This window comes from Epargyreus clarus, unplaced genomic scaffold (assembly GCF_041222505.1).
Source record: "Epargyreus clarus isolate Ecla_fem2 unplaced genomic scaffold, WU_Ecla_fem_2.2 ptg000032l, whole genome shotgun sequence".
NCBI classification, from domain to species: domain Eukaryota; kingdom Metazoa; phylum Arthropoda; class Insecta; order Lepidoptera; family Hesperiidae; genus Epargyreus; species Epargyreus clarus.
The window spans coordinates 4,187,088-4,212,306 of NW_027332237.1; the positions used below are offsets into that span (position 1 = coordinate 4,187,088).

The 25,219-nt window shown below is 35.3% G+C and overlaps 1 protein-coding gene and 2 non-coding genes across 3 annotated transcripts; 1 reads left to right on the forward strand and 2 right to left on the reverse strand.

Annotated features, from left to right (window-relative positions):
• Positions 1-10,127: 10,127 nt before the first annotated feature.
• TRNAI-UAU (transfer RNA isoleucine (anticodon UAU)) lies at positions 10,128-10,221 on the reverse strand. Its single transcript has 2 exons — positions 10,184-10,221; positions 10,128-10,163 (listed from the first exon to the last, which is right to left on the reverse strand). It is a non-coding gene; the product is annotated as a tRNA-Ile (tRNA).
• Positions 10,222-10,743: 522 nt separating this feature from the next.
• Positions 10,744-10,837, reverse strand: TRNAI-UAU (transfer RNA isoleucine (anticodon UAU)). Its single transcript has 2 exons — positions 10,800-10,837; positions 10,744-10,779 (listed from the first exon to the last, which is right to left on the reverse strand). It is a non-coding gene; the product is annotated as a tRNA-Ile (tRNA).
• Positions 10,838-17,538: 6,701 nt separating this feature from the next.
• Positions 17,539-23,184, forward strand: LOC140755064 (uncharacterized). Its single transcript, XM_073090249.1, has 2 exons — positions 17,539-17,677; positions 19,320-23,184. Exon 2 carries the CDS (start codon positions 19,336-19,338, stop codon positions 22,936-22,938), a length of 3,603 nt encoding a protein of 1,200 aa, XP_072946350.1. The 5' UTR covers positions 17,539-17,677; positions 19,320-19,335; the 3' UTR covers positions 22,939-23,184.
• Positions 23,185-25,219: the final 2,035 nt, after the last annotated feature.

Sequence of the window (25,219 nt, forward strand, 5' to 3'; positions counted from 1 at the left end):
GCCCTTGTTGGCTAATTAATGCGAACTGATTTGAAAATATAATTATGTAATGAATGGCGTGCGCGCGGCTTGGGAAATGCTAACTGCAGCAAATGCACGGTTGCACCGTACAGTACCTATCAAATTGCAAATTATTATAAAAAGCGGTAATATTATGTATTTTTTTTATTGATTAATAAAGATTATTATTATTATTTGTGCTTTGTCCTGTACCCTTACCATGAGTTTTCAAAACATCCCACAATTTTACGTTACGTTTACTCAATCCATTATCCGTTTTCTTCAGTAGACTGAGTATCTGAGTAAACGTAACAATAAGTAAGTGTTCAAGTATTTTTGTCTGCCTCACATGTTCGCAAAAAAGGGAGACAAAACATAAAGCGCCATTTTCTCAATTTAGTCATTCAATGTTACGTCACTGACACCATAGTTCTGATACAATCCGCTAGGGGCGCTAATTGGAATTTGTATGAGCGAATACGTAAACAAATACCAAAACAGTCATATTTGTCAAAACGTAAAATCTCATGGTAAGGGTACTGATCTAAAGGATGTTTAGAGGAGATACTTCTTCGTAACTAAGGAAATCGAACTTAATCCTTAGTAGAAACAAATTTGTGGGTAACCTCAGGTAGGAATTCAATTTTATTAGGTTGATTATCTTATATATAATATTCTCGTGTCACAATATTAGTTACCGTACTCCTCCGAAACGGCTTTACCGATTTTCACCAAATTTTATATTCATATTCAGTAGGTCTGAGAATCGGCTACTATCTATTTTTCATACCCCTAAGTGATAAGGGAGGTCCACCCTTAACATTTTTTTATTTATATGGCAACACAACGTTTGCCGGGTCAGCTAGTATAATATAGGTAGAGACCACTTACCATCAGCTTAACACTATTCTTGTAACTATAATTTCATAAAAAATATGGTTTTTGTCATGGGCGGATTTGAACCTAAAACCGTGTCAAATTATAATTACTGAAGTTAATTTTATTCAATCACAAACAGCAAATACACCCCTCACTCTTACGAGTGTTGTTCCAACATGGCATAATTGAATTACAATTAATTGAATTACAATTAAATTGAATTGCGCCATGGAATTGCTATTCAAGGGCTTTTGAATACGGGAAATTGAATAATTGAGTTTATTCACCACCTCCCTTTTAGGGATAAACTTTTTGCATTATTTCATATTTTCGCTATGACAATTTTATGTTATTTTGTCTATTAGTGAATGAGTAATAAAATAGACATTTAATAATTAATTTTTTAGTATGTAGTAGTATATACTACTATACGGCTATATAGCCGTGATAGCCTAGTGGTTAAAAAACTCGGCTTCTCGATCGAGGGGTCCCAGGTTCAAACCCCAGGCCTCTGATGTTTTAAAAAGTTTATGTGCGTATTAGATATTAATTATCACTTGCTAAATGGGGAAGGAAAACATCGTGAGGAAGCCTGCATACCTGAGAGATTTATAAAAAAAATCTCAAAGGTATGTGAAGTCTACCAATACGCACTTGGCTTGCATGGTGGACCTATGGCCTAATCCTTCTCATTATGAGAGGAGATCCATGCCCAGCAGTGGGACAGTAATGGGTTTATGATGATGATGTAGTAGTAGAAATAGTGTAGTGTGTGTAGTAGTAGTGTGAAGGTGGTAGAATTCTTCGTGGTTCGTCTCCGGAGGCTTCACATTTTTTGACTAATAAGGTTGCGGTTTGAAGGTTGTATGTTTCTAATGAGTAATTTAGAAAGTCACACAAACACAGAATACATCACGCCACGCTGTTTCATTATAAAATGATAGAGTTGTATTTATTGCAAAAGTAACTAAGTAGCAATTTTTACAAGCTTTTTATACTCATACAAACAAAAACTTGAGTGCTTGTAATGCCTATGGTTGTTCCCGCTATTTATGACACCTAATGTACTTGTAATCTATACTAATATTATAAAGAGAAAAACTTTGTTTGTTTGTTTGATTGTAATGAATAGGGTCAAAAACTACTGGACTGATTTTAAAAATTCTTTCACCATTCAAAAGCTACATTATCCACGAGTAACATGGGCTATATTTTATATGAAATATATTTGATAAATAGATTTTGAGGCGGTATAAAGTTTGCCGGGTTAGCTAGTGTTTGATAAAGTCCCTAAATCCGTTTCGGTTATAGGGCGTGCCAACAATGATACAAACATACATACGTTCAAATTATCCTACGTAGCCAGATAAATTTAAAAAAAGGTATTTATGAAAATCTTACTATAACTTTAACCAAAGCTTACCCATTCGATGTTGAACATGTCGGTAATCTATAAAATTCGTTTCAGATTCTCGAAAGTCCTTCCTCGATCTGTCCTCCGGAGACCGCACGTCCTCTGATTGTATTTTATGCGGTACGAAGTAGAAATGTACTCACGGGTCATGTTAGTTTCTTATTCCACTACTTGAAAATGCTTCTTGAAACATTATTCTCTTTAAATTCCTTTTTCCCTGTCTATTAAAACATATTTAGACTATTCGCTTGAATATCTTGCGTATTATATTTTAATCCAAAATTGTCTATTCAAGATTTTAGACTAACATACGCTGAAATTGTACATTTGTTACAGATTTCTTATTATGTTTTATTCAATTGGACCTATTTTAAAGCGATATTACGTTTAAACTTAATTCACGTACTTTCTTCAAGAATGTCTTTAAAAGATAATAATATTTATCGAACTTAGTTCTCTAGAGATCTCACGTCGTCTGATTGTATTTTATGCGGTACGAAGTAAAAATGCACTCACGGGTAATGTTACTTCCTCATGTAACTTGAAAATGCTTTCTGAAACACTACACTACAACTTTTTCAAAACTTCTTTTTCTATGTTACTCGCTTCCTAAAATTATTTTTATAATGTTTAAATAAATAATTGTACTTTTAATTAAGAAGTATGTATTAAGGAAGAATTATTTTAATTAATCATATTAATATGAAAATTCTTTTCGAAACACTACAACTTTTATAAAACTTCTTTTTCTATGTCGCTCGCTTCCTAAATTGTTTTTGTATTTGTCACCTAAATGATTGCAATTTTAAACAAAAATTAAGTATCTACACTTCAATAATTTTTTTGTTATTTAATTTCATTACAGATATTTTCTAAAAATATACTTCTTTTGAATCATATGTGTAACGCACGTTCCTAGTTTAGAAATTTCTCAAAAGTTAATACTTTTCTCGATCGCAGTCCTCTGGAGATCGCGTCGTCTGATTGTATTATATGCGGTACAGAATAAAAATGCACTTGGGTCATGTTAGTTCACCATTCCTTACATATAAATACTTTTAGTAATTCCTTATACTTATATTTATCTGTCTACCATATTGGTATGAATAATTGTAACATTTTGAATATACTGGTAATCACAGACTTTTGGGTACAAAACAAATACAGGCAGGTGTGCTGTAAATGGATGTAATGGTGGCAGTTTCAAATCCCAGGCTTTGAGACCTGCCCAGCAGAGGAACATTAATTTGTTGAAGTTACTAACAGGTGTCCTCGCAATGTTTTTACCATTATAGGAAATAAGATAATACATTTGTAACAACCAACTTGAAAAATTAGAGGTCACCCACCTCCGATTTCGCATTCGAACCTAAGACTCCTCGATTGAAGTGCAGAGATTCAACCACTATCTACCACTGCTTTAATGTATAGAAGCAGCGTTGTTTAATTGTAAATTTAATATTTTTCTATGTTATTCCTATTTTCTATTTTAATATTCTTATTACTTTTTTAACGCCTCATTTACTATTCACCGTAAAAAATGACTATTTTTTTGGTTCTGACGACCTTTTTTTTCGTTGACTATTTCTTCGTCTATGTAATCATCGTCATCATCAATGTCCCACTGTCCCAATGTTGCTGGGCAAGGTCCTCCTCTCAGAATGAGAAGTCGCTAGCCAAGTGCATAGTTCGTACCGCATAATAATATTGGTACTTGGTAGACTTCACATACCTTTGAGATTTTTTTATAAATCTCTCAGGTATGCAGGTTTCCTCACAATGTTTTCCTTCACCGTTTTAGCAAGTGATAATTAATATCTAATACGCACATAATTTCGAAAAATCGGAGGTGCGTGCGTTGGGATTTGAACCTCGGACCCCTCGATTGAGAGGCCGAGTTTCTTAACCACTAGGCTATCACTGAATTATGTAATCGTTTATCCAAATTCTACATTTACTATTTTCTACTGTTTTTAAGGACTATTTACTATTTAAATTTTGAAGGCCAAATATGAAATTTGCTATTTTGTATCGTTTTAGGGTATTTTAGCTCCGAAGGGTCGGCAAAACTGTAAAGAAGTTTAACTTCTTTGATCATAATAAGATAGCCTACATGACTTTCTTTCCAAGCATCCTATCCTATGCCCATCACGCACGATTCTAATCACTCCCGCTAATGACACTACCCATTAGTACGGTTTTGCTTTTATCTCATTATTTTAATGGTCGAACCGCGTGCTACCGTCATTAGGCTCTCCAGCTGTTTACGTTAAGGAGTTTCATATCAGGAAGTGTTGTGAATTGATATTCGTGTCAAGGTTTTTGTGATAAGCATCTAAGGTAAGGTTGTTCGTGATAATGAATAGTATGGTACTTATGATTGGATCTAATGATGATTAGAATCTTGCTTCCTTTTTCTATCGGTTTTTAAGGTTAGAGTTAGAGTTTTAGACAAAATTTTGAGAGATTTTTTACAAAATCGACACTTTAAAGTTAGCTAGTTAATGTACCAAAAAAGTCTCGCAGAAAAGTCTACTACTTATTGATAATAATGAAAATAAAAAAATATATTCTATAACATTTTGTTTTTTATTTTTTTTATTTACATGTATTATAATATGTATAACACATACATTTGAAATAATACGATATGTCACAACACTACACGACTTTTTTCTATTTATTTATTAAAACACCAAAGAAGTATAACTTCTTTCATGCTCACATTTAGTACATAGCTTCTACATGCTTCTTATAAATAAGCATGAAACCACAATGTAATGAATACTTAACATCCCTATTGATTTAACTGGACATTTTAAAACAAGTTTAACTAGAAGACTTATTAAGCAGTTATTTATAGACGAGTTGCAGCCAATTCTAAGTTTTTACGTAATTTTTCTATTTAAGTACACCTTTCCTCGGTGTCAATTACAGATGTCTACGGACAGTTTAGTGCTTCTATAAATAATGTACTCAAGAATAGCTCGTAACAATTGATCCTTTGAAAATAAGATGAGCTGACTATTCCAGTTTTAATCTAGATTGAAGCGCAGATTTATCTACAAATCTGAGATGGAATTTAAGAGTAGCATCTTATTTTAGAACGAATCTTCTAAAAGGTTTCTAAATTAGAATTCTGCTACATTTTCTACTTACTTTATTTTACTCATTATTTCAACATTCTCAATAGATTTCCCAGACTGCTGTAAAGGATCAGGCTCTTCTTTATCGGGACGACACGACATCAGGTCGGCAACGACATCACGACTAATTTTATGATTGTGTTCTGCACAATGTCTCATGGGACCGACACGACACTGAGTTGTCGCTGTCGACGCCGACATGTCGTGAATGGTTTAACGGTATTGTAACGTTTATCAATCGTTCTACATTCGTAGTTCTTAGAGAAATAAGTTTTAGATTACGAAGTCATTGTGACGTTTCGGTGTCGATTAATAATGAATAAATAGCTGAGTATCTGTTGACCAAAAATTAAGAAATAGCGAATATCGTACTATCAGTGATGTCGCGCCGGTACCGTGTCGGCGTCGTATCGTCCCAATAAAGAAGCGCCTTTTCGCAAGAAGCGCGTTAAAAGTAGCACCTAATTAGACTTTACTCCAGCTGCATCAAACGCTGCGGTTCTAAAGACGTGAGCTACATTCACGAGCTCATTTGATGATAATAAATGCTGTAGCTTATACGTGTTCGTTTATAAATAGCTTTGCTTAATGAAATGAATGAATAATTAAGGGTTTCGAACGTTGGGAATATAAATAGCATGCATTTTTATAGAAGTAGCAAATGGGCTTGCAGTCCCTGATGGTATCTGTACTTAACCCCAGATAAGATTCCTAACTGAGGTCGGCCACAGATGCGCTACCCTTCAGAATTAAACAGGAATGCCCCTGATAAGTATACTCTTACCCTCCAAATCGGAGCGCAGCAGTGTTGAACACTGGTGTTATTAGGCACAATAGCTATGAAAGTGATGCCTTCGGAGTAGAGCCATGAAGGGTTCTACCATCTTCATTGTATTTTTCTCTTCCGGCCCTAAACGACAAGCCACTTTTACCACATCGATGCATAACGTTTCGGCGAATTCACATGACGACTTACTGCGTTTGGTCGCGGTATCGAAATCGCGCGTTTTATCGACGTGTTGGTTCTATGTGTTTTCGCGTTCGGAACGCATCAAGGGTTTAAAAAATAGCGACCGGTACTCAAATGTGTGAGGCATGCCGTTTGATTACTGTATTCAGCTTTAAACGCGCTAAATCGTCGATCGATGTGCTAAAAGTAGTAAGTCTCTTGGAGTCCTCATATAAGTGAAGATTTTTGTTATATTTACAGCTACGGTTAGGTTTTGAAGTAAGGCAGTAAACACTGTGACCGACCTCAGGTATGACTTTTCCTCAAGGGAAATCATCTTCAGATTCACAAGCTTTTGAGAAAAAGATCGGGTTACGTGAGATTTTATTTACTAAAACCCATTGCCGCTGTGCATATAAGGAAGTTCCGGAGGAAAAACGCACCGGTGCGTCCCTTACGTGATCCTGGAAGCACTTTCTGGAATAAGTTTGAAGGGTTGGTCAAGTGTGGATTGGTAGACCTTTAAGAACTGCTTTCATGAACTCTGACGTGGCGGCCTAGGTGGCGTTTTCCGTCGTCGTTTAATTAATTGTCACTTATAATTAATTTCTAATATGTAACTTTGTAGAGTCAAAGGTTTCGGTCCTCCGATCCTCCTCCAATTCTTCCGGTCCTCCGATCGAGAGACCAAGTTACTAACTAGGTTTTTTCTGCGATATATCTTAATATATCCTACTATTTCAGACTGGATTCTTATGTCCGTTATCAATAATCAATCTTCATCTTGACGACCCGCGTGGCGGAGCGGCCACCATACCGGTCTGACGCGCAAAGGGTCCCGGCTTCGATTCCCGGCCAGACAGATATCTAAATGATGAATTTAGGTTTCTGTTTCTGGGTCTGGGTGTTTGTGTATTTGTCTATGTGTGTGTCCATGGCACCCACGACACAGGGAATCCTAGTGTGGGGCTGTGAGTGTAGAAAGCGTTTATTATTTATTATTGTTTATTATCTTTGCCTACTGAAGATCGACTTCATCTTTGTAGTATGAAGAATTGTCAAATGTCACTTTGTCAACGATCTTTGGTATATAAAGATTGGATAGATTCGTTATTAACAACGGGCATTTATATTTAATTTTTGTACATCGTATTTTTCATTAATGAGTACATTTTTAATATCATAAAAAACATCAACATGTATAACAAGTACAGTACAATAATAATACCAAGATTGCACACATCATTTAATTTCTCTAAATAGGAGCGGAGAAATATAAAGCACTTGCATGTGTTGATTCACCACTTCAAGTTCTAATGAGTTCTTAAATGTAGCTCACGTAGCGTATAGCGAAGCGTAGAGAAGTTTATCTTCGGTACTATAAAATGTTTATACAGAGTGTTTCTAAGTTACTATTAAAAAGTGTTTGAAAATTATTAAATTAAAATATCATTATTATTTAAACGAATGATTTCTTTGTGGATTTTTATTCAATTTTATGTTTTATTATAATAATATGCATATAAAATTTGGTGAAAATCGGTAAAACCGTTTCGGAGGATTACGGTAACTAACATTGTGACACGAGAATTTTATATATAAGATTTAATCATTTTCAATCAAAAGGGGGCTTTATAGCGTACCCGTTTCTAAAATAAATTTGACAAAATTATATATTTTGTTATGAAATCTTGATGGGTCTAACTAACCTTATTTCACCCTTAATATATTTTAGTATGATACATAATACCTAGATCTACGCTCCAAGTTTGTACTTTTGCATACTAATTTATGGCTCAAAGAAAAATGTAAAAGACATATTTTTGTAGTCAGCCGGCATGCATAGCTACGTGCTCTCCATGCAAAACTTTACTGTGGTTCTCGTGTGATGTATCTTAGAATTTAATGATTTTAAAGATTAAAGTAGAAATGCGCATGTAGTTCACCTAGATAGATAGTAAGAGGTCTTTGCCGCCTGTGGATATCTGTAACTAAATCTACAGGGAACAGGGTTTCTTAGCATAGGGAAAAAATGTTAGTCTATGACATGATATGACATGATAAGGGTACAGGTTTGTACCTGGGTACAGGTAGAAACCTGTACCCTTACTATAAGTTTTTACGTTTTGACAAATATGACTGTTTTGGTATTTGTTTACGTATTGGCCCATACTATTTCCAATCAGCGCCCCTAGCGGATTGTATTAGAATTATAGTGCCAGTAACGTAATATTAAGTGTCTAAATTGACAAAATGGCGCTTTATGTTTTATCTCTCTTTTGGCGAACATGTGTGGGAGACAAAAAGTTCATCGTCACTTGAGCACTTACTTACAGTCTACTGAAGCAAACGTAACAGAATAATGGATTGAGTAAACGTAACGTAAAATTGTGGGATGTTTTGAAAACTCATGGGAAGGGTACTGAAGCCGATCATTGATTTGAAACAAGTTTGATCGCGTCGCTTCATATATCAGTCAGTAAAAGTACTAGGAATTGTTAGAAAAACAAAACAGCAAACGGGGGAAGCAGTCGGGTAGATTGCTTAGAAATAATTAACTGAATAAGGAAAATAATATAGATTATGTCACTTCTACAATCAAATATTGTCAAAAATTAAAAAGCTTGAGCCGTAGTAGGGCGTACCGAAGGTACATACAAACGGTCGAAAAACATTATTGTACGCAATCGGATAAGGAAACGAAAAATAAACTCCTCATCTTACGCAGATTTCCTATCAAATTTAATTTGCACGATAGTTTATTTATATCATTTTGCTTACCTGAAAATTAATATCCCAGCAAGCATAGAACATTGAATACTGTTTATTCCCCGTTCATTCAGTCAAATTAATTCTATTACGTTTGCTTTCACACATGATGATATATTAATTTGCAAAGCCACCGCATCATCAGGGGATATGTGTTATTTCTGTATCCATACAATTAATGTGCTATCTCGGTTGCCTAACTAGTTTGGGACACACGGGTATTCTGTTTCAAGTAAGGAAATGCTTTAAACATCAATGTTTTGTAGATCAATTTGTTTTTATACAAACATAGTAACAATTATTTTGAAGTTTGTTATATATTGGCCTAAACCAAGATTGTTGGGACTAACCAAGATGAGAAATACATCCGATCCTGCACCGCCGCCGTGTCTTAGGAACGCTGACTCGGCACCACCGCTCCGTTTCCACCACAAGGTTCCGATCGTGGGAACTCACTCTGGGTGCTAACATCGCCCCAGCAAGTTACTCATTTTAGGTTAGTTAGTTATAATTTAGGTTAGATTTAATCAAAATTTGTAAAAATTCGGGTTTGATTAAATACATATATGTATATAAGTAATTTCGGTCTTTTTGTATCCTGACTGCTGCATCCCGACGCAAAACATAACTACATAGTTGTACTTCAAAAGGATATTAGGAAATATAAATATTTGAAGGTAGGCGGAGTCCGACGCGGCAACGCGCTAAGAGGACTCCGGTAGCGTTCCTTGAAGATCCCGGAGTCTTCTATGCAGCGCCGAGGACGGCAATTGGGGTGAGATTGGGGGTTTAGTGCGGTAAGAATCTCACTTTGTGCCGCTAGCACGGCACCAGGCACCCTTTAAAGGTTTCCCCCTCGATAACAAAAAAGTCTCTACGATTTTTTTTAGTATTACTTAATTGTTTATTATTCTATTCTTATTATTTGATTATTTTGTGTATTTTTTTTTTCATTGAAATAGTAAAAATATGCTCCAGGTGAGGCTCGAACTCACAACCCCGGCATCTCTCACACGTACACTGCCTTATAAGTACCGTGCGCTAACCAATTGCGCCACTGGAGCTTCGAGGGTGGCTGCCAAATCTACCCTTGGCATACTTACGTTCTTAAGAGCGCTACTATAGTTTAGATTTGTTTTTGGCCAAGTGCGAGTCTAACCTGCGCACTGAGGGTTCCGTACCGCCAAATTTTCATTTTATCATATTTTTAGCATTTGTTGTTGTATGAACCACCTCTATACATACACTTTAGAATGTCAAGGATCTATCTATTATAGTTGAAGAGATAGAGCCTGATGATAGACAGATAGACGAACAGACAGGCGGCTTAGTATTAGGGTTCCGCACCTAAAGAGTATAAATCGAACTCGTTTGTTCTTTTACTCGTTACTACTTCAGTATAATAAAATTGAAAGCGTGTTAAAAATGCAGTTAGTCCAGTAACAATACTCGAACCTTTGGCTCCCTTTCTAAATTGGGTTACTCGCGTAAGGCTATGAATTTGTGAAGTATTATTTTATTGTTCATTATTCTATTCTTATTATTAGATTATATTGTGAATTTTTTTCGTTGAAATAGTAAAAATATGCTCCAGATGAGGCTCGAACTCACAACCCCGGCATCTCTCACACGTACACTGCCTTATAAGTACCGTGCGCTAACCAATTGCGCCACTTGAGCTTCGAGGCTGGCTGCCAAATCTACCCTTGGCATACTTACGTTATTAAGAACGCTACTTCAGTTTAGTTTTGTTATTCATAGATGATACTTTGGCCAAGTGAGAGTTCTGTACCACTATTTTTTTTATTGTTCATTTATTTGTTATCGTAGCAGCCGTAGAAGTAAATAAATTTTGAACATTTGAGTTGGCTTCCTTCACGGTTTCATAGTTATTTGTTAAAACGTCTAAAACAGCGTTTTTTATATGCTGCCCCCCATTTTTTTTTTTAATTTTTAGTGTGTATATAGAAACAGACAGACGGACAAACAGCGGAGACTTAGTAACAGGATTCCGTTTTTACCCTTTTGGTACGGAACCCTAAAAATACATACTGTGACGTCGAAAATCGAAAAACGTCGAATTTTGATACGCGCAGCATGTACTTCTTGCTGCTTGTATGTATAGTCCGCGCTAAACTGCTAGTCCGCTCTGAAGTGCGAGCAGGTGTAGTCATACAATTTGCTGTGGCGACGCGATTCATTTCTATATTCAGAGCGGACTAGCAGTTTGACGCGGACTATACGTATATGCTGCCTATACGTCATAATCTATTCTAACGTATGGCGCTCGTTATCAAAAATGTATCAACTTTACGTTGCTTATATCGCGAACAGTAAGTCAAAGAGATTCCACGAGTCCTGTTGAATAAAACATGTCGTGTACCGCAAAGGGCGAACGTAGAAGATGCATGATCTTAATAAGCTGAATTCCAGCATAGTACGCTTCATTGCGCTTTCAAAGGGCTTATTGAGTTTATTATGCAAATCTTAATATATAATTTTGGTGTGCATGTCCTTATGATTCTGCGTCTTCGAAACTGTTTGATGATTTTTGATAAGATTTTTGTATATACGGTCATCTGGCTGGATTTTCAGTTATATTTCACTCCGATTTTCCGACCAATATTTTTTTTAGTAATAAAAGTAATTATAATTAACATGGTACTTTTAGTAATTGATTGATGTCGTCGTTACCTCATAACTACCTAAGTCATGTTTCTCCGCACTGAGAAGACTAAACTTAGTTTTCAGTCCATTGCGGTTGCCAAGTGCGAATTGGCCTTTACCTTTGAGAACATCTTCTTTTAAAAATCTCTAATACTAAGTTCTTTCACGATGTTTTCACCGTCATAGCAAGTACAATGAAGTTTTAATAGAAAATAATAGAAAAAACAACTTATTCACAGTAAATAAAAAACGAATTACGACCCGCGTGGGGGAGCGGTCACCATAGCGGTCTGACGCGCAGAGGGTCCCGGGTTCGATTCCCGGCCGGTGATGAATTAAATGTTGAATTTATGTTTTTGTATCTGGGTCTGTGTATTTGTGTATGTATGTCCATAGCACCCATATTCCAGGGAATCTAGGGTTGTGAGTGCAGAGAGCGTATTAATTAAAAAAAAACACTTCAAAATATGGGGATTTAACTTTGAACCTCCAGATTGAAAGGCCAAGTTTCAACCATTAGGAAATCACTGATTTGTCCCTGTAGTTCCGGGACTAGAATAGGGCTACGGTATCCCCTGCCTGTCGTAAGAGGCGACTAAAAGGGGGCTTCTGGAGTTGCGGGCGGCAAGAGTGGGAGCTCGAACCGTCCAGTATGCTACCCCGGGAAGGACGGTGATATGTACGGTCGCATTCCATCGTAATCACCAGATATTTTGGGAGGAGCGGACGCTCCCCCAGGGCAGAGCCCGATCCGGGCATCGCGCTTGGAGGGCTGTTTTGTTCCGTCGGAGATCCCGGAGTTCTCCAACAAGCACTGAGGACGGCCACCGGGGGTTTTCAGTGCGGTAAAAATCCCACATAACCCGGCTTCACTCCCATGTCGTCGGGTATCTTTTGAAGGTTTCCCCTCGTAAAGAAAAAAAAAGAAAAAATAAGGATGTCACTGATTATTATTGTCACTAAAAGATATCAATCATATTCTTTTATCCCCTAAATCGGCGTTACCCATCAATAAAAGTTTTGACGTAACATAAAAATCAGCTCAAGCCCCACAATCCTCGAAATACATTTTACATAGTATAACCCTTATAAATTCAGGAGGCAGTTCATCTCGTAAAATTATAAGCATGTGTTGTTGCTTTTACGACTCACCTTAACTGTGAGGATTACGTCGTAACTTCACAACCACTCGTAAAGGTAGATGCTGACCAAGGAACGTAATGGTAATAACAAACATATTCATCTTGAAACTTTACATTGTGCAATAATATTATTAATATACTGACTGAGCCTTGATTTATTAATATAATTAACATAAATTTTAAACTAAGTCTTCAAGTAACTAATGTAATAATTCGGATTTCTACTTTATTACAATAAAGTGCGGTTTAAAGGAATACTGACCTATGTATCATAGGAACTATATTTTATTAATTGCTTCCCTTTCAGTGTGTTTCAGTTTAGAAAAAGTATACAAAATTCTTTCTGAGATACATTACTTTAACAACTATAAGTATTTCATAACATACGTTATGAATTCAAACCTAACCAAATAGTTGATATCCATATTCATTTAAAACTTCGTTGAATAACTTATTTTGTTGAATTATACATTTGAAGTTACTTATTTTGGATTTTACTTACTTATTTAAGTGTAATTTTACAAAAGTGCGAATTGTAATGCTGACCAGTAATAACTCTGAAATGATTACATTACACGCCAATAACTGTGGTCAGTACCCACGTTTAGTATTACGTCCTACCGTCGTAAAGGTGTCATTCTATTTTGATTCCTCAGACCATGTGCTTCTGTAGTTTGAGGATTTATGAGCACTTATGAATTTGTTTGACTTATTGCCTTATCCGTGAAGGGTGTGAAAGACGTTCTTTTTATTGATATTTTTTATTTTCCCTCTTTATTTCCTACGTAAAGCAGGAAGTGGTGATAGTGAGTTGATTTTATGATCTAAATGAAAACATTTCTGTTGGATTTATGAAAATGTTTGCCTATATTAATTCAATTTGTACTTTTAGACCGTAATAATTAAAAACGTGAAGTTTATCTCGTCTTTGGAGATCCCATGTAGATCATCAGTCTTATAACGGCTATATCAAGCGATATCTATGTTCTGGTGTGGTATGTAACGAACTTAAAGAGTACTTTTTTTTCTTTTCGACGGGTAAACCTTCAAAAGGTACCCAGTGCCGTGGGAGCGACACGGAATTAATACCGCACTAAAGCCCCCCGGTGGCCGTCCTCAGCGCTGCGTAGAGGACTTCGGGATCTCCAAAGGAACGCAACCGGAGTCCTCTCATCACACTGCTCCGTCGGGCTGCGCCCAGGTGAGATTGGATCACCACACATACCGCCCGCTTCCCGGGGTCGTTGGCCGGGCGTTCCGAGCTTCTAATTTTGCCGCCCGCAACCCAAAAAGCCCCTCTTAGTCGCCTCTTATGACAGGCAGGGGATACCGTAGCCTTATTCTGCTCCCGGAACTACAGGGACAAGTCTTTACGTTACAACAACGTTATTTGCTGTCTTTTAATCTCATCCTACTGCACATAAACTCGTACTTATCATCACTACCGCAGCTATTCATCCACACCAACATTGATCATAAGAATAACAATCCAACCACACTAGACCCAACGTTATATGCTGTATATTTCAACCCGATCTTATAACACGGAAACTCGTAATTATCATCACTAACGCAGCTATTCATCCAAACCAACACTGGTCATAAAAATAAAAATTCAAGTCACTAGACTCGACGTCACATGCTGTGTATTTTAACCCGATGCTACAGCATCACTAAATCATCATCATTCGTAATCAATCATCATAATCTGCTCGCAATTATAACCGTTACCACAATTATTCATCCCCAGAAACACCAACCATAAAAATAACGAAGCAACTATACTAGACTCAACGTTTTATGCTGTGTATTTTAACCCGATCCTACAGCACGGAAACTCGTAATTATAATCGTTATCACAGCTATTCATCCACACCAGCACCGATCATGAAAATAACAATCTCACTACACTGAATCAACGTTACATGCTACGTATTTTAACGCGATGTTATAGCACAGAAATTCATAATTATCAAAGCTATCACAGCTATTCATCCAAACCAACGCCGTTTAAACTCAAACGTAACGACACAAAATAAATCCCAGTAAAGTGAACTACGTTTACGCTCAGTTGTCTCACGATTGTTGTGATACCGGGATTCAGTTGAGCTGAAACCTCTCCATAGCTTTGTTCATTATCCTTTGTAGTTCCACGAGATCTTTACATAGATGGCTTGTATTTAAGGTACCGTTTAGATTGATTATTTATTTGTTGAATTATTTTGGTGGATTGTGGAATGCTTTTGTTGTTAGACTTGCTTGGCTTGAGTTTGGGTACTATACAGTCAATTCTTTATAAGGCTGTAACAGAAAAAGAGTTTGTAGTATGGTTCACTGTCCTCCCGTGAAATTTTGTAACCACATTACAACCAACCCTGTGAAACGGATTTTATCGTGGCTGATCATAAATGCTTTACGCACCAAGATACTTCCCTCATTTGTAAATATGACAGCATCCACCTTTGGTCTGTTTAACTCTTTTATTGTAAAAGATAAAGATAAAAATGTCATTAGTACTACGCTATCACAACTATTCATCCAAAACAACACCGTTTAAACTCAAAGGTAACGACACAAAATAAATCCGAGTAAAGTGAACTACGTTTATACTCAGTTGTCTCACGATTGTTGTGATACCGGGATTCAGTTGAGCTGAAACCTCTCCATAGCTTTGTTCATTATCCTTTGTAGTTCCACGAGATCTTTACATAGATGGCTTGTATTTAAGGTACCATTTAAATTGATTATTCAAGCTTTTGTTGAAGTTTTTTTGTGGGGATTGCTAAATGGGGTTGTTGGTGTAGAATTGTTTTGGACTTGGGTATTGTACATTAATTTTTAAAAGGATTTTGTAAGGATGAAGGAGAAAAAGAGGTTACTCTCTACCTGATGGTAAGTAGTCACTACCGTCTTAATACTTCTATAACCAACTTACAATCAACCACATAGAAGAGGAATCTGTGGATGATCATACATTCTTGCCTCACAAGACAGTATCCTCGTTTTTAAGTATAACGGCAGCCTTGAGCCACTTTGGTAGATTACATGTTAGTCCTAAACCTTTTTCATTGTGAAAGAAACCTTAGTCAAACAATGAAGCCTTTAATGCGTAATTTGGGAATCAACATAGCTATCATGGCAACTGTATGTGTTGAAATAATATATATTTTACAAATGGAAATTCAGTGCAAATTATACTAGAAAATACTGAAGCCCGGTACTTATGAACTGAATCATAATTATTTAATGAGAGCTTCGAACTTTGACTTCAAAATACATTAATTATGCTAATTTATTGGAGAAGTTGAGTTCTTTGATTTCATAAATAAAGTCAACTTTACTATGTAAATACGTATACTTTGAAACTAGGTGACCCGTTAATAAGAATGTATCTTATACTGAAATTTGTAATACTACAACCTGTTTGGAGTAATTTCTGAAACTAAATAGGGTTAAATAAACTTTATAAATAGAACATTATTTGAGTGTTTCTGTATTATAATTAGATGAACATAATTAAGCAGATATACTTACAAGAAATCTTGTTACGAATGGCGATTGTTGAAATATTTTCCTGGGAAAACGAGAAAATAACTATTATAAATAAAATGAATGAAACTGACTGCATTTTATTTTTAGGGGAATTGATTTTTAAATGTCATAAGTTAGCAGACAAGGTGGAGTTTTCTAATAGAACGAAATGCAAGAAATCTTGGCACGGGACGGTGACATTGGAAATATTTTCTGTCTGTTTGTCTGTCGGGGATAAAGTAGAAAATGACTAGGCTGATTAAAATGATTTTCTTTTAATATATAGAATCTGCATGAAAAGGCTAGAGTCGTGCAAATACGGTAAAAGTGAACAATGTTAGAAACCTGAAGTTATAAAACACGAAACAACAAAACAATAAATTTCCAGTTCTGAGACTGAATCCTCAACATCACGACAGTCAACAACAAACTTTCACAGCATTTCTTAACCCTTTGTTTATCGTTATTGTTTATGGCGGTAAAAATAAGTTAACTCGAGTTCGTTACTGCGAGAATTATGTGAAAATTTACATCAGAATTAAAGGTGAGAATTGTTTGTCCTTATGAGAATTCTCGAAACTTAAGTTAAATTTCCGAAATAAATCTTGAGCTTTACATTACAATAGTTAATTAAGGCTTTTTGTTATAGAATAACTTCGTACATGTAATTGTATATGTTAATTTTACATAAACCTTTGAATTTTAATTATGATTTGGATTTAAACGATCTACGTTTAAATCCAAATACTATAACAATATAATATAGCGCGGACTATAACAATATAATAACTTTCACCATGTTTCGACTTATTAAACGATTAATATTATTGCGCAATTACACTACACAATAATAAAATTCGCAACAAGTATCTTACGCTGTGACGCATCAAATCTGAGAATTTCGCAATGTATTCGACCCGGCACAAATGCTATCAGAGTTGTTATTATCTCTTGTCTCTTTCTTCCTTTCGCGTAATATTCTGCGTCTCTGTCTACAGGCGTCATCTATGACAACGTCGCTTGAACTGTGACTGTGCGTAGTGTAGTTTGGCAGTCGACAACGGTGTATTGTTTTGTTAATTCCGTGCTAGTTTTATAAAATTCAGTTGGAAATACTACGATAATTACTTGGAAAGTGTTCTCTAGTACTTTTATATGCCGTTCAAGTTATAATTGCAAAGTGAGTTTACCTCCTTTATTATATAAAACGTACAAATCCGATACTAAGTTGTAATAGGTTATTACACCATATTATTATTTTTTTCAATATTACTAGCTATTAATATTATCGTATTAATGTTTTAAGTAAATATAATTGTGTTGTAGTTGTATTATTTCTTTAAAATATTATGCATAGCGATATAAACTAATAAAAATTATAACCTAATCAGGTTACTATGCTGTAGGTCTTTCACGTAGGTATTTTTTTTATTTCTTTTTAAGTCAGAAGATATAGGTAACTTTGTACTAATATTTTCTTGGTTTGATAAAAATATTTACGTACTAAAATAATTAGGCTTATACGTAATCTAAATTAAAATTCGATTATAATATTGCGCAATTTAGTTTGATTAAAATTTTAAATAATAATAATTATTATTAATATTGTGCTGTTTGAATATTGACATTTTGAAGCGTGGCACAGTAGTGTTCATATCGCTGATAAGTAGGGGTCACAGATTCGATACCCGGCTAGACACTTAAATAATTAATTTAAATGATTTTATTACCACGCTTTTATTAGCTTGGGTTGTATGTATGTATGTAGGTGACGGAATCTTTGAACTCGATTTTTACCCACTTTGAACGGTCCGATTCATTTAAAATTTTGAACAATTATCAAGAACTGATGACAATACACGATTTTAATAATTTTATCCCATTCTCCTCATCAAGATCGTCAGGAATCAGGATTAACGATTTTCCTTGTGAGATTTTAGCGTGGTTTTTAGTTTTTAAACTATAATTATTTCTGGATATTTTTCTTTGTCCATGCTCCTCATAATACCGAAACTTTGTGGGAGGCCCTAAAGAATGAGGGTTAATGTAATTACATTATATTGAATATATTCTATTGACATCCTATTACTTATTCAGTATACGATAACATAATCCTAGTGAGGTTGCACTAAGATGCTTTGCTACCTAAATTGGAATTAAATTGGAACGCTCCCTGTATACATTCGCGTTGCCTATATGTGACGGTAATGTTTCTATCAAGTTTCTGAACGACGTACCACAATAATTATGTATTGTTGGTGCATTGGCTAGTTAAAAAGCAGTGATAGCCTAGTTAAGAAACGCGGCCTCTCGATCGAGGGGTCCGAGGTTCAAAACCTACGCACCTCTGATTTTCAAATTTATGTGCGTATTAGAAATTTATTATCACTTGCTTAAACGATGAAGGAAAACATCGTGAGGAAACCTGCATACCTGAGAGATTTATAAAAAAAATATCTTAAAGGTATGTGAAGTCTACCGATCCGCACTTGGCCAGCGCGGTAGACTATGACCTAATCCTTCTCATTCTGAGAGGAGACCCGTGCCCAGCAGTGGGACAATAATGGGTTGATGATGATGATGGTGCATACTTACATGGTAAGCTTACTTATATATAAGACGAACGTGTCCTTGAGGACACGTCACAGGTTAAGGTAAAACTCCTGTTTTATATGGAGTTGGTATATAAGTAGCAGTGTTTTCAATGTTTTAAAGTGAAATCTCGAGAGTCCAACCGCATAGATTTCCACCACCTTTATTATAAAAATAATATTAACTTTTTAATATAGCCTTATAAATGAAACTTCCTTTTATTATTGCAGTTAAAAACAAATCAACATGCTGATCCTTACGGGAAATAACCTCGGAGAGAGGCACAAAGACCTCAATATGAAAGTAACTGAAGCAGCCGGATTGGAAGTGGATTTCGATGAAGTGAAGAATATGGAAGAGAAGGGTGACGTCGACAAACTGTTTAAAATTGATCTCGCGACGAGGTACAAGAATATTGATTACATTTTGGAAGTACTGAAGTGTGGTGATGTATTTCACATCACTAAGGCGCTTAACTGTACATGGATATATGAAGACAACTACTCGCATTATATTAATACAACCTACCTTGTAAATAACATATTTCCATACATGTCATTGAAAATGAAAAGAAAGATGCTTACAGCTATATCTATGCATCTGAGAAACGGTGAAAGAGTTATAGACTTCTATACGTATTGCAAAGAAAATAAAATGAAAGAATATGCACATAAATTCCTCGTTTTCACTCCAGATAGTTTCAAATTGGAACTTATGAAGAACTGGGACAAATTTAATTCTTTTAGAGATAAGAAATTTCTAAAGCAATTTATTGGCAACTCATTCGAGGTGGCTCGAGCGTATATGGCATTAAGTGACTATAGCAGTTACATTAAACATGAGCTTCGTTTCCTGTACACTGTGTCAGATGAGGAATATTTAGACATATTAGAAGCACATAACCACAATGATTCTAGATACCCCAACTGTTCACGACGATTGGGAATTAGGACCTCAAAAGATATTTTAAAGAAGTATAAGGATAGAGTTATAAAATATCCAGTACTTTACATAAACCAACTGAATAAATCCATGTTGATAAGATATCTCACAAGCGAAGATGTAAAGTTATTAGCATTCGCTTTGCTACCGCCTTCGGCTGATTATTTTTGGTCAATTAATTATTATCAGACTTATCAATTTCTCCTCAGTAAAATTCCTAAGAATGAACTATTTGCTTTTGTAAAAGAATTATTTACTTCAAAATATCCCGGTGAACCATTCGAAATGACTAAGCAGTTTTATAGGTTAAGTTACTACCAGATGTTGACTATTGAAGAACGGGAGGCGTGGGCGTTGCTTCACATAGAACGTGATGAGGATTGGTCAGAAATTGAGAATTTCGTGTGGTACAGGTTTGTTAGCTTTGTAAAAGCATTTCCTGGAATTAAGCGTTATGTTTTCCTCACACCAGATAAGGATAAACGGTCACGAATTGTAAATATTCTTCCTGAAACTACTCGGAATGAAGACGATGTTATAAAAATGCTAAACCATTACTACCAAAGGCACGTTAACGAAAGTGAAGCCCATAAAGAAAGTTTTATCAATAAAGTAATTGAGCACAATGACATTTATTCATTCAGTAGTGAATGCTGGGCGGCGTTCGACATGTTATTTTATAGTTTAGAAGTGTACACTACAGAAGCATATGTTAGACCAGAATATAAACTTAGATCAGTGTTTTATCATATTCTTCACAACATAGAATTGCCGGGTGTACTCCTGAATTATATAGATTGTATACATTTTTACCACGTTATTTCGATAATTGAACAATTGTCGCCTGACAGAAACAAAATTATTGCGACGTACTTAATGAATCATTATGCTGAAAAGATAAAGAAATTATTGGAAACGCCACGAGATGATACTCCTAAAGAAGATGACCCATACTACCGTGACCCAATTAAAGAAGAAATTGACAGACTAGTATACCGGGTATGGAATATAATATACACTTTTAAAAGAGAACATGATGAGTGCCCTGCAATTGTTGTAAAATATATGGAGGAGAATATGGATATGTATGAGGGTCATGAAAAGTTCAAACAGAAATTCGTACCAATCACTGAAGAAGACTTTGTACGTTGGTTAAAAGAAGATGTAGAAACGGCTATAGAAGGCATTGCTGACATAAGGTATAATACCTATCGATGGATCTTTAGATTGAGTCGGTTATTTAGAAAATTAAAGGTTTACTTTCGACACGATGTTGGAGCAGAGTACTTAAAATACTTTAAGGAATACTTAGCGGATATTCCAGCTGGATATCGTGAATATAGAAACGTTAAAATGGCTGTGGTCGGCGTATTTTATTTGGCAGATGAAGAATTCAAATCAACATTAATGGAAAAATATATTCCTTTAATTCCTAAAATAGATCGTAGAAACATGGATAATCGTGTGTTACAAGTTCAAAAAGCTATCTGTCGTTTGGCTTATCATTCGCGACCGCCTCTTCCATTATCAATGTTTCTTAAATATATCACCGGAGATTATGTACATTTCTGCTTGCCAGTGTTTAATAATTATTTAGCCAATTCAACTTCAATTACAACTTTCATTGAATCAATACTTGATGCTCCATTATCAATTCAAAAGCACGGTTTACGATTGGCTTTTATAAGCTATACCCCAGAAGCTTTAAAAAAGCTTATAATTGATGTTTGGAACAAAACAAAAAATGTGTCATTACGTATGTTATTATACGAAACATTATTCAATAGAATATTAAATGAACCTGAAGATGCACAAAAGGAATTATACGAAGTTTTAAAATTATATACTTCGGAACTTAATAAAGATGACCATGATAGTGTTTATTCTCTTTTAGTATCTGATAATTTGCCTGATAAGTTCAAAGGAGACTTGATTGAAACTGCTTGGTTAACTGTTAGTAAATTTTTGGATAAGACTGTTGATTTCAGACGAAAAATTAGTGTTATTTCCCATATGGAGAAATATTCACATTTAGTTCAAAGGGAGTTTCCACGCGTTCAAATTATAGATGAACATGTACATGATATGTTATTTATGGACAACCTTAAAACTAGATATGATTCACATTGTTTGGAGGAACTCATTAGAACAAAGTGGAGCCTAACCGCCAAGTATATAGTGAGCTTCACTAACAAAGAAGAGCAACAACGAAGCTTGGAATTGTTGCATACAATTATAACCCAATGTGTGAAATTATGGGACTTTATTGACAACGGAATATATATTGCACGAAAATTTGTACATGATTTTATTAGAATCATCATGAATAAGGACACGAAGATCAGTGAACGTTGTGCAAGTATGGTACCAATTTATGTATGTATGCTTGATGTGTTGGAAACATCATTGAAGAAAGAACAAGTATATTTAATGGCATGGAAACTGAAGTTAACAATAGCTTGCAGAAAAATTATACATATAGAAAAACATGTTGTGGATGCTGAAACGGGTAAATGTAGGAATTGGTCCTCTGAAAAAATAGCTAAGGAGTTTGCCCAAAAAGTGGCAAAAATGATAGCAACACTTGTTGAAAAGCGGGAGTTTTACCATTGCTTTTATCAAGCATTGGCAAATATTATAAGTGATGCTGGTCACACTATTTGTAGCATTCTTTCTATTAACAATTGTGGTTATAACTACTACATTAGTGATACTTTAACCGATGTTAAAATTCACGAGACCCATGTTATAGCTTTATTAATGTTGCCAACAAATCCGCCGTATAATTGGTACAGCGAACATGAAAGATCAATTAAGAAGATAAAAGAATTGGACAGTGATGAAATCCGTTGCTTTTTGTATGACAAATATGTTTTGTCAGATTATTGTGTAAGAAATTATGTATAGAAAATAAGTATAGATCTGATTTTTTTATTACTTTTTGGTAACTTTTTATTATTGTAACAATATTAAATACACGCGTCACTTATAATTTTAATAAATTGTCTTCATATTGCTATGTATACTTATTAAAAAAAGTTTTAGTAAGACAATTGTTTTTATTTTGTATTAGTATACAATAAATAATGCAAGGATGGTAATAAAGAAAGAACATGTATGTAGTCGTTGTCTAATAATATTGTACCAAAGATTGTTTTTTTAAATAAAAACTTATTCTTTTAAAATATTGCTTTCAATTAGTTACCTTACATTACCAACTTAATATTTAGTATAGTCCGCGACAAACTGCTAGTCCGCTCTGAAGTTGTTGCGAGCAGGTGTAGTCATACAATTTTCTGTGGCGACGCGATTCATTTCTATATTCAGAGCGGACTACCAGTTTTACGCGGACTGTACCTACATTTTTTACTAACACTAAAAACCGTTTAAAAGCAGTGGAAGAAGAATCCAAAATACGACACCATAGTCATTACCTTCCTTGTGGCTTTAATTTGTCCCCAGCTTACATTAACTCGCCACAAACCGTTAAAAAGAATAAAACCACATATTTAAAGGCGCTTAGGAAAATATTTAAAAGTACTTTAATTAAATTTTTGGTTGAATTAAGCTTCCAAAACTTGTATTCTGCAAGCTAAATTCAAACAAAAAAAGTTCTTTTTGTCCTACTGCCGAGGGTAATGTTTTTCGAGCGTATGTACTATCCGACAGGGAGACAGACTTCCAAGGCGTTCTTGCTTAGTCCTCAGGGGTAGCGGCGCATTTCTGGCCGACCTCTGGTAGGAATATCTAATCCTATCTGGGGTTGATTACAGATGTCCATGGGAGGCAGTAGCCACTTACCATCAGGTGGACTGCGTGCTCGTCTGTTCCTCTTATATTATAAAAAAAAAAAAAAAAACTATGTACTTATGACAGATTTTCGGTGTCTCTTGATTGGTCTAGATTGTGTACACTTCCATTATTTGGACACATAACGTTTTTACCATAATGCGGCTTATTTTTTAAAATGTGTTAATATACTTTCATTTTGAAAAATTTTTGCTTGACGACATCATTATAACAAAAATACCAATTAAATATTTCGGTCAACAAAAACGTTACTGTTAATGCCCATAACGACATAGAAATTCTTTATAAAACGCTACGATCATTAGCTTCCATTTATCTCCTGTTCGCATTAAGTCACCATCTGCGCATCTGTGGTCGACTTCAGATAGGAATGACTAATCTTATCTAGAGTGACTTGAAGGCGGTAGTACCCTTTGTAGTTCGACTCCGGCGGCACCACCGCCACACCTATTTCTACCTAATAACAGCAGTGTTAGGCGCTGCTGTGTTCCGGTTTGAAGGGTGTGGTAAGGGATACAGACTTTTCCGAAACGTTCTAGCTTAGTCCTCAGGGGTAGCGGCGCATTTGTGGCCGAAGTCAGGTAGAAATATCTAATCCTATCTGGGGTTGATTACAGATGTCCACGGGCGACAATAGCCACTTACCACCAGGTAAACTGCTTGCTCGTCTGCTACTCCTATATTGTAAAAAAAACTATTCATTAAAATAAATATTTTGGTAAATTCCATAAAAAACTAATATTAATTACCATTACGACAAAGTTCTATACAAAATGCTACAATCATTACCTTCCATTTATCTCCTGTTCGCGTTAAGTCACCATCTGCGCATCTGTGGTTGACCTCATATAGGAATTACTAATTTTATCTAGACTTGATTACAGATGTCCACGGGCGGCAGTAGCCACTTACCACCAGGTAAACTGCATGCTCGTCTGTTACTCCTATATTGTAAAAAAAAAATATTTTGGTAAATTCCACAAAAAATAGTATTAATTCCCATTACGACATAGTTCTATACAAAACGCTACAATCATTACCTTCCATTTATCTCCTGTTCGCATTAAGTCACCGCGAAACATATTTCAAAGTAATAAAAACCACAATCGGAGTGAGAGCGTTAAACAAAGTGTCCTCTTGAAGGGTTAGCAACTCATTATTATAATGGCTTCGTATTAAGCACAGTGCACACTAGACACAAATGTATTACTATTTAAACCTTTAGAATACCTTTTTTGAAGATATCTTTTTGGTAGTGGGTAAAACCCTTTATGGTATCCGGCGGCACTACCGCACACCTAATTCTGCATATTAACGTTAGTGTTTAGCGCTGTTCTGGTTTGAAGGGAGTAGTAGTAAGGGAGACATTATTTTCCGA

What these genes read in the sequence shown, in the direction of transcription:
- LOC140755064 (XM_073090249.1), top strand. Translation starts at nt 19,336, where the DNA reads ATGCTGATCCTTACGGGAAATAACCTCGGAGAGAGGCACAAAGACCTC.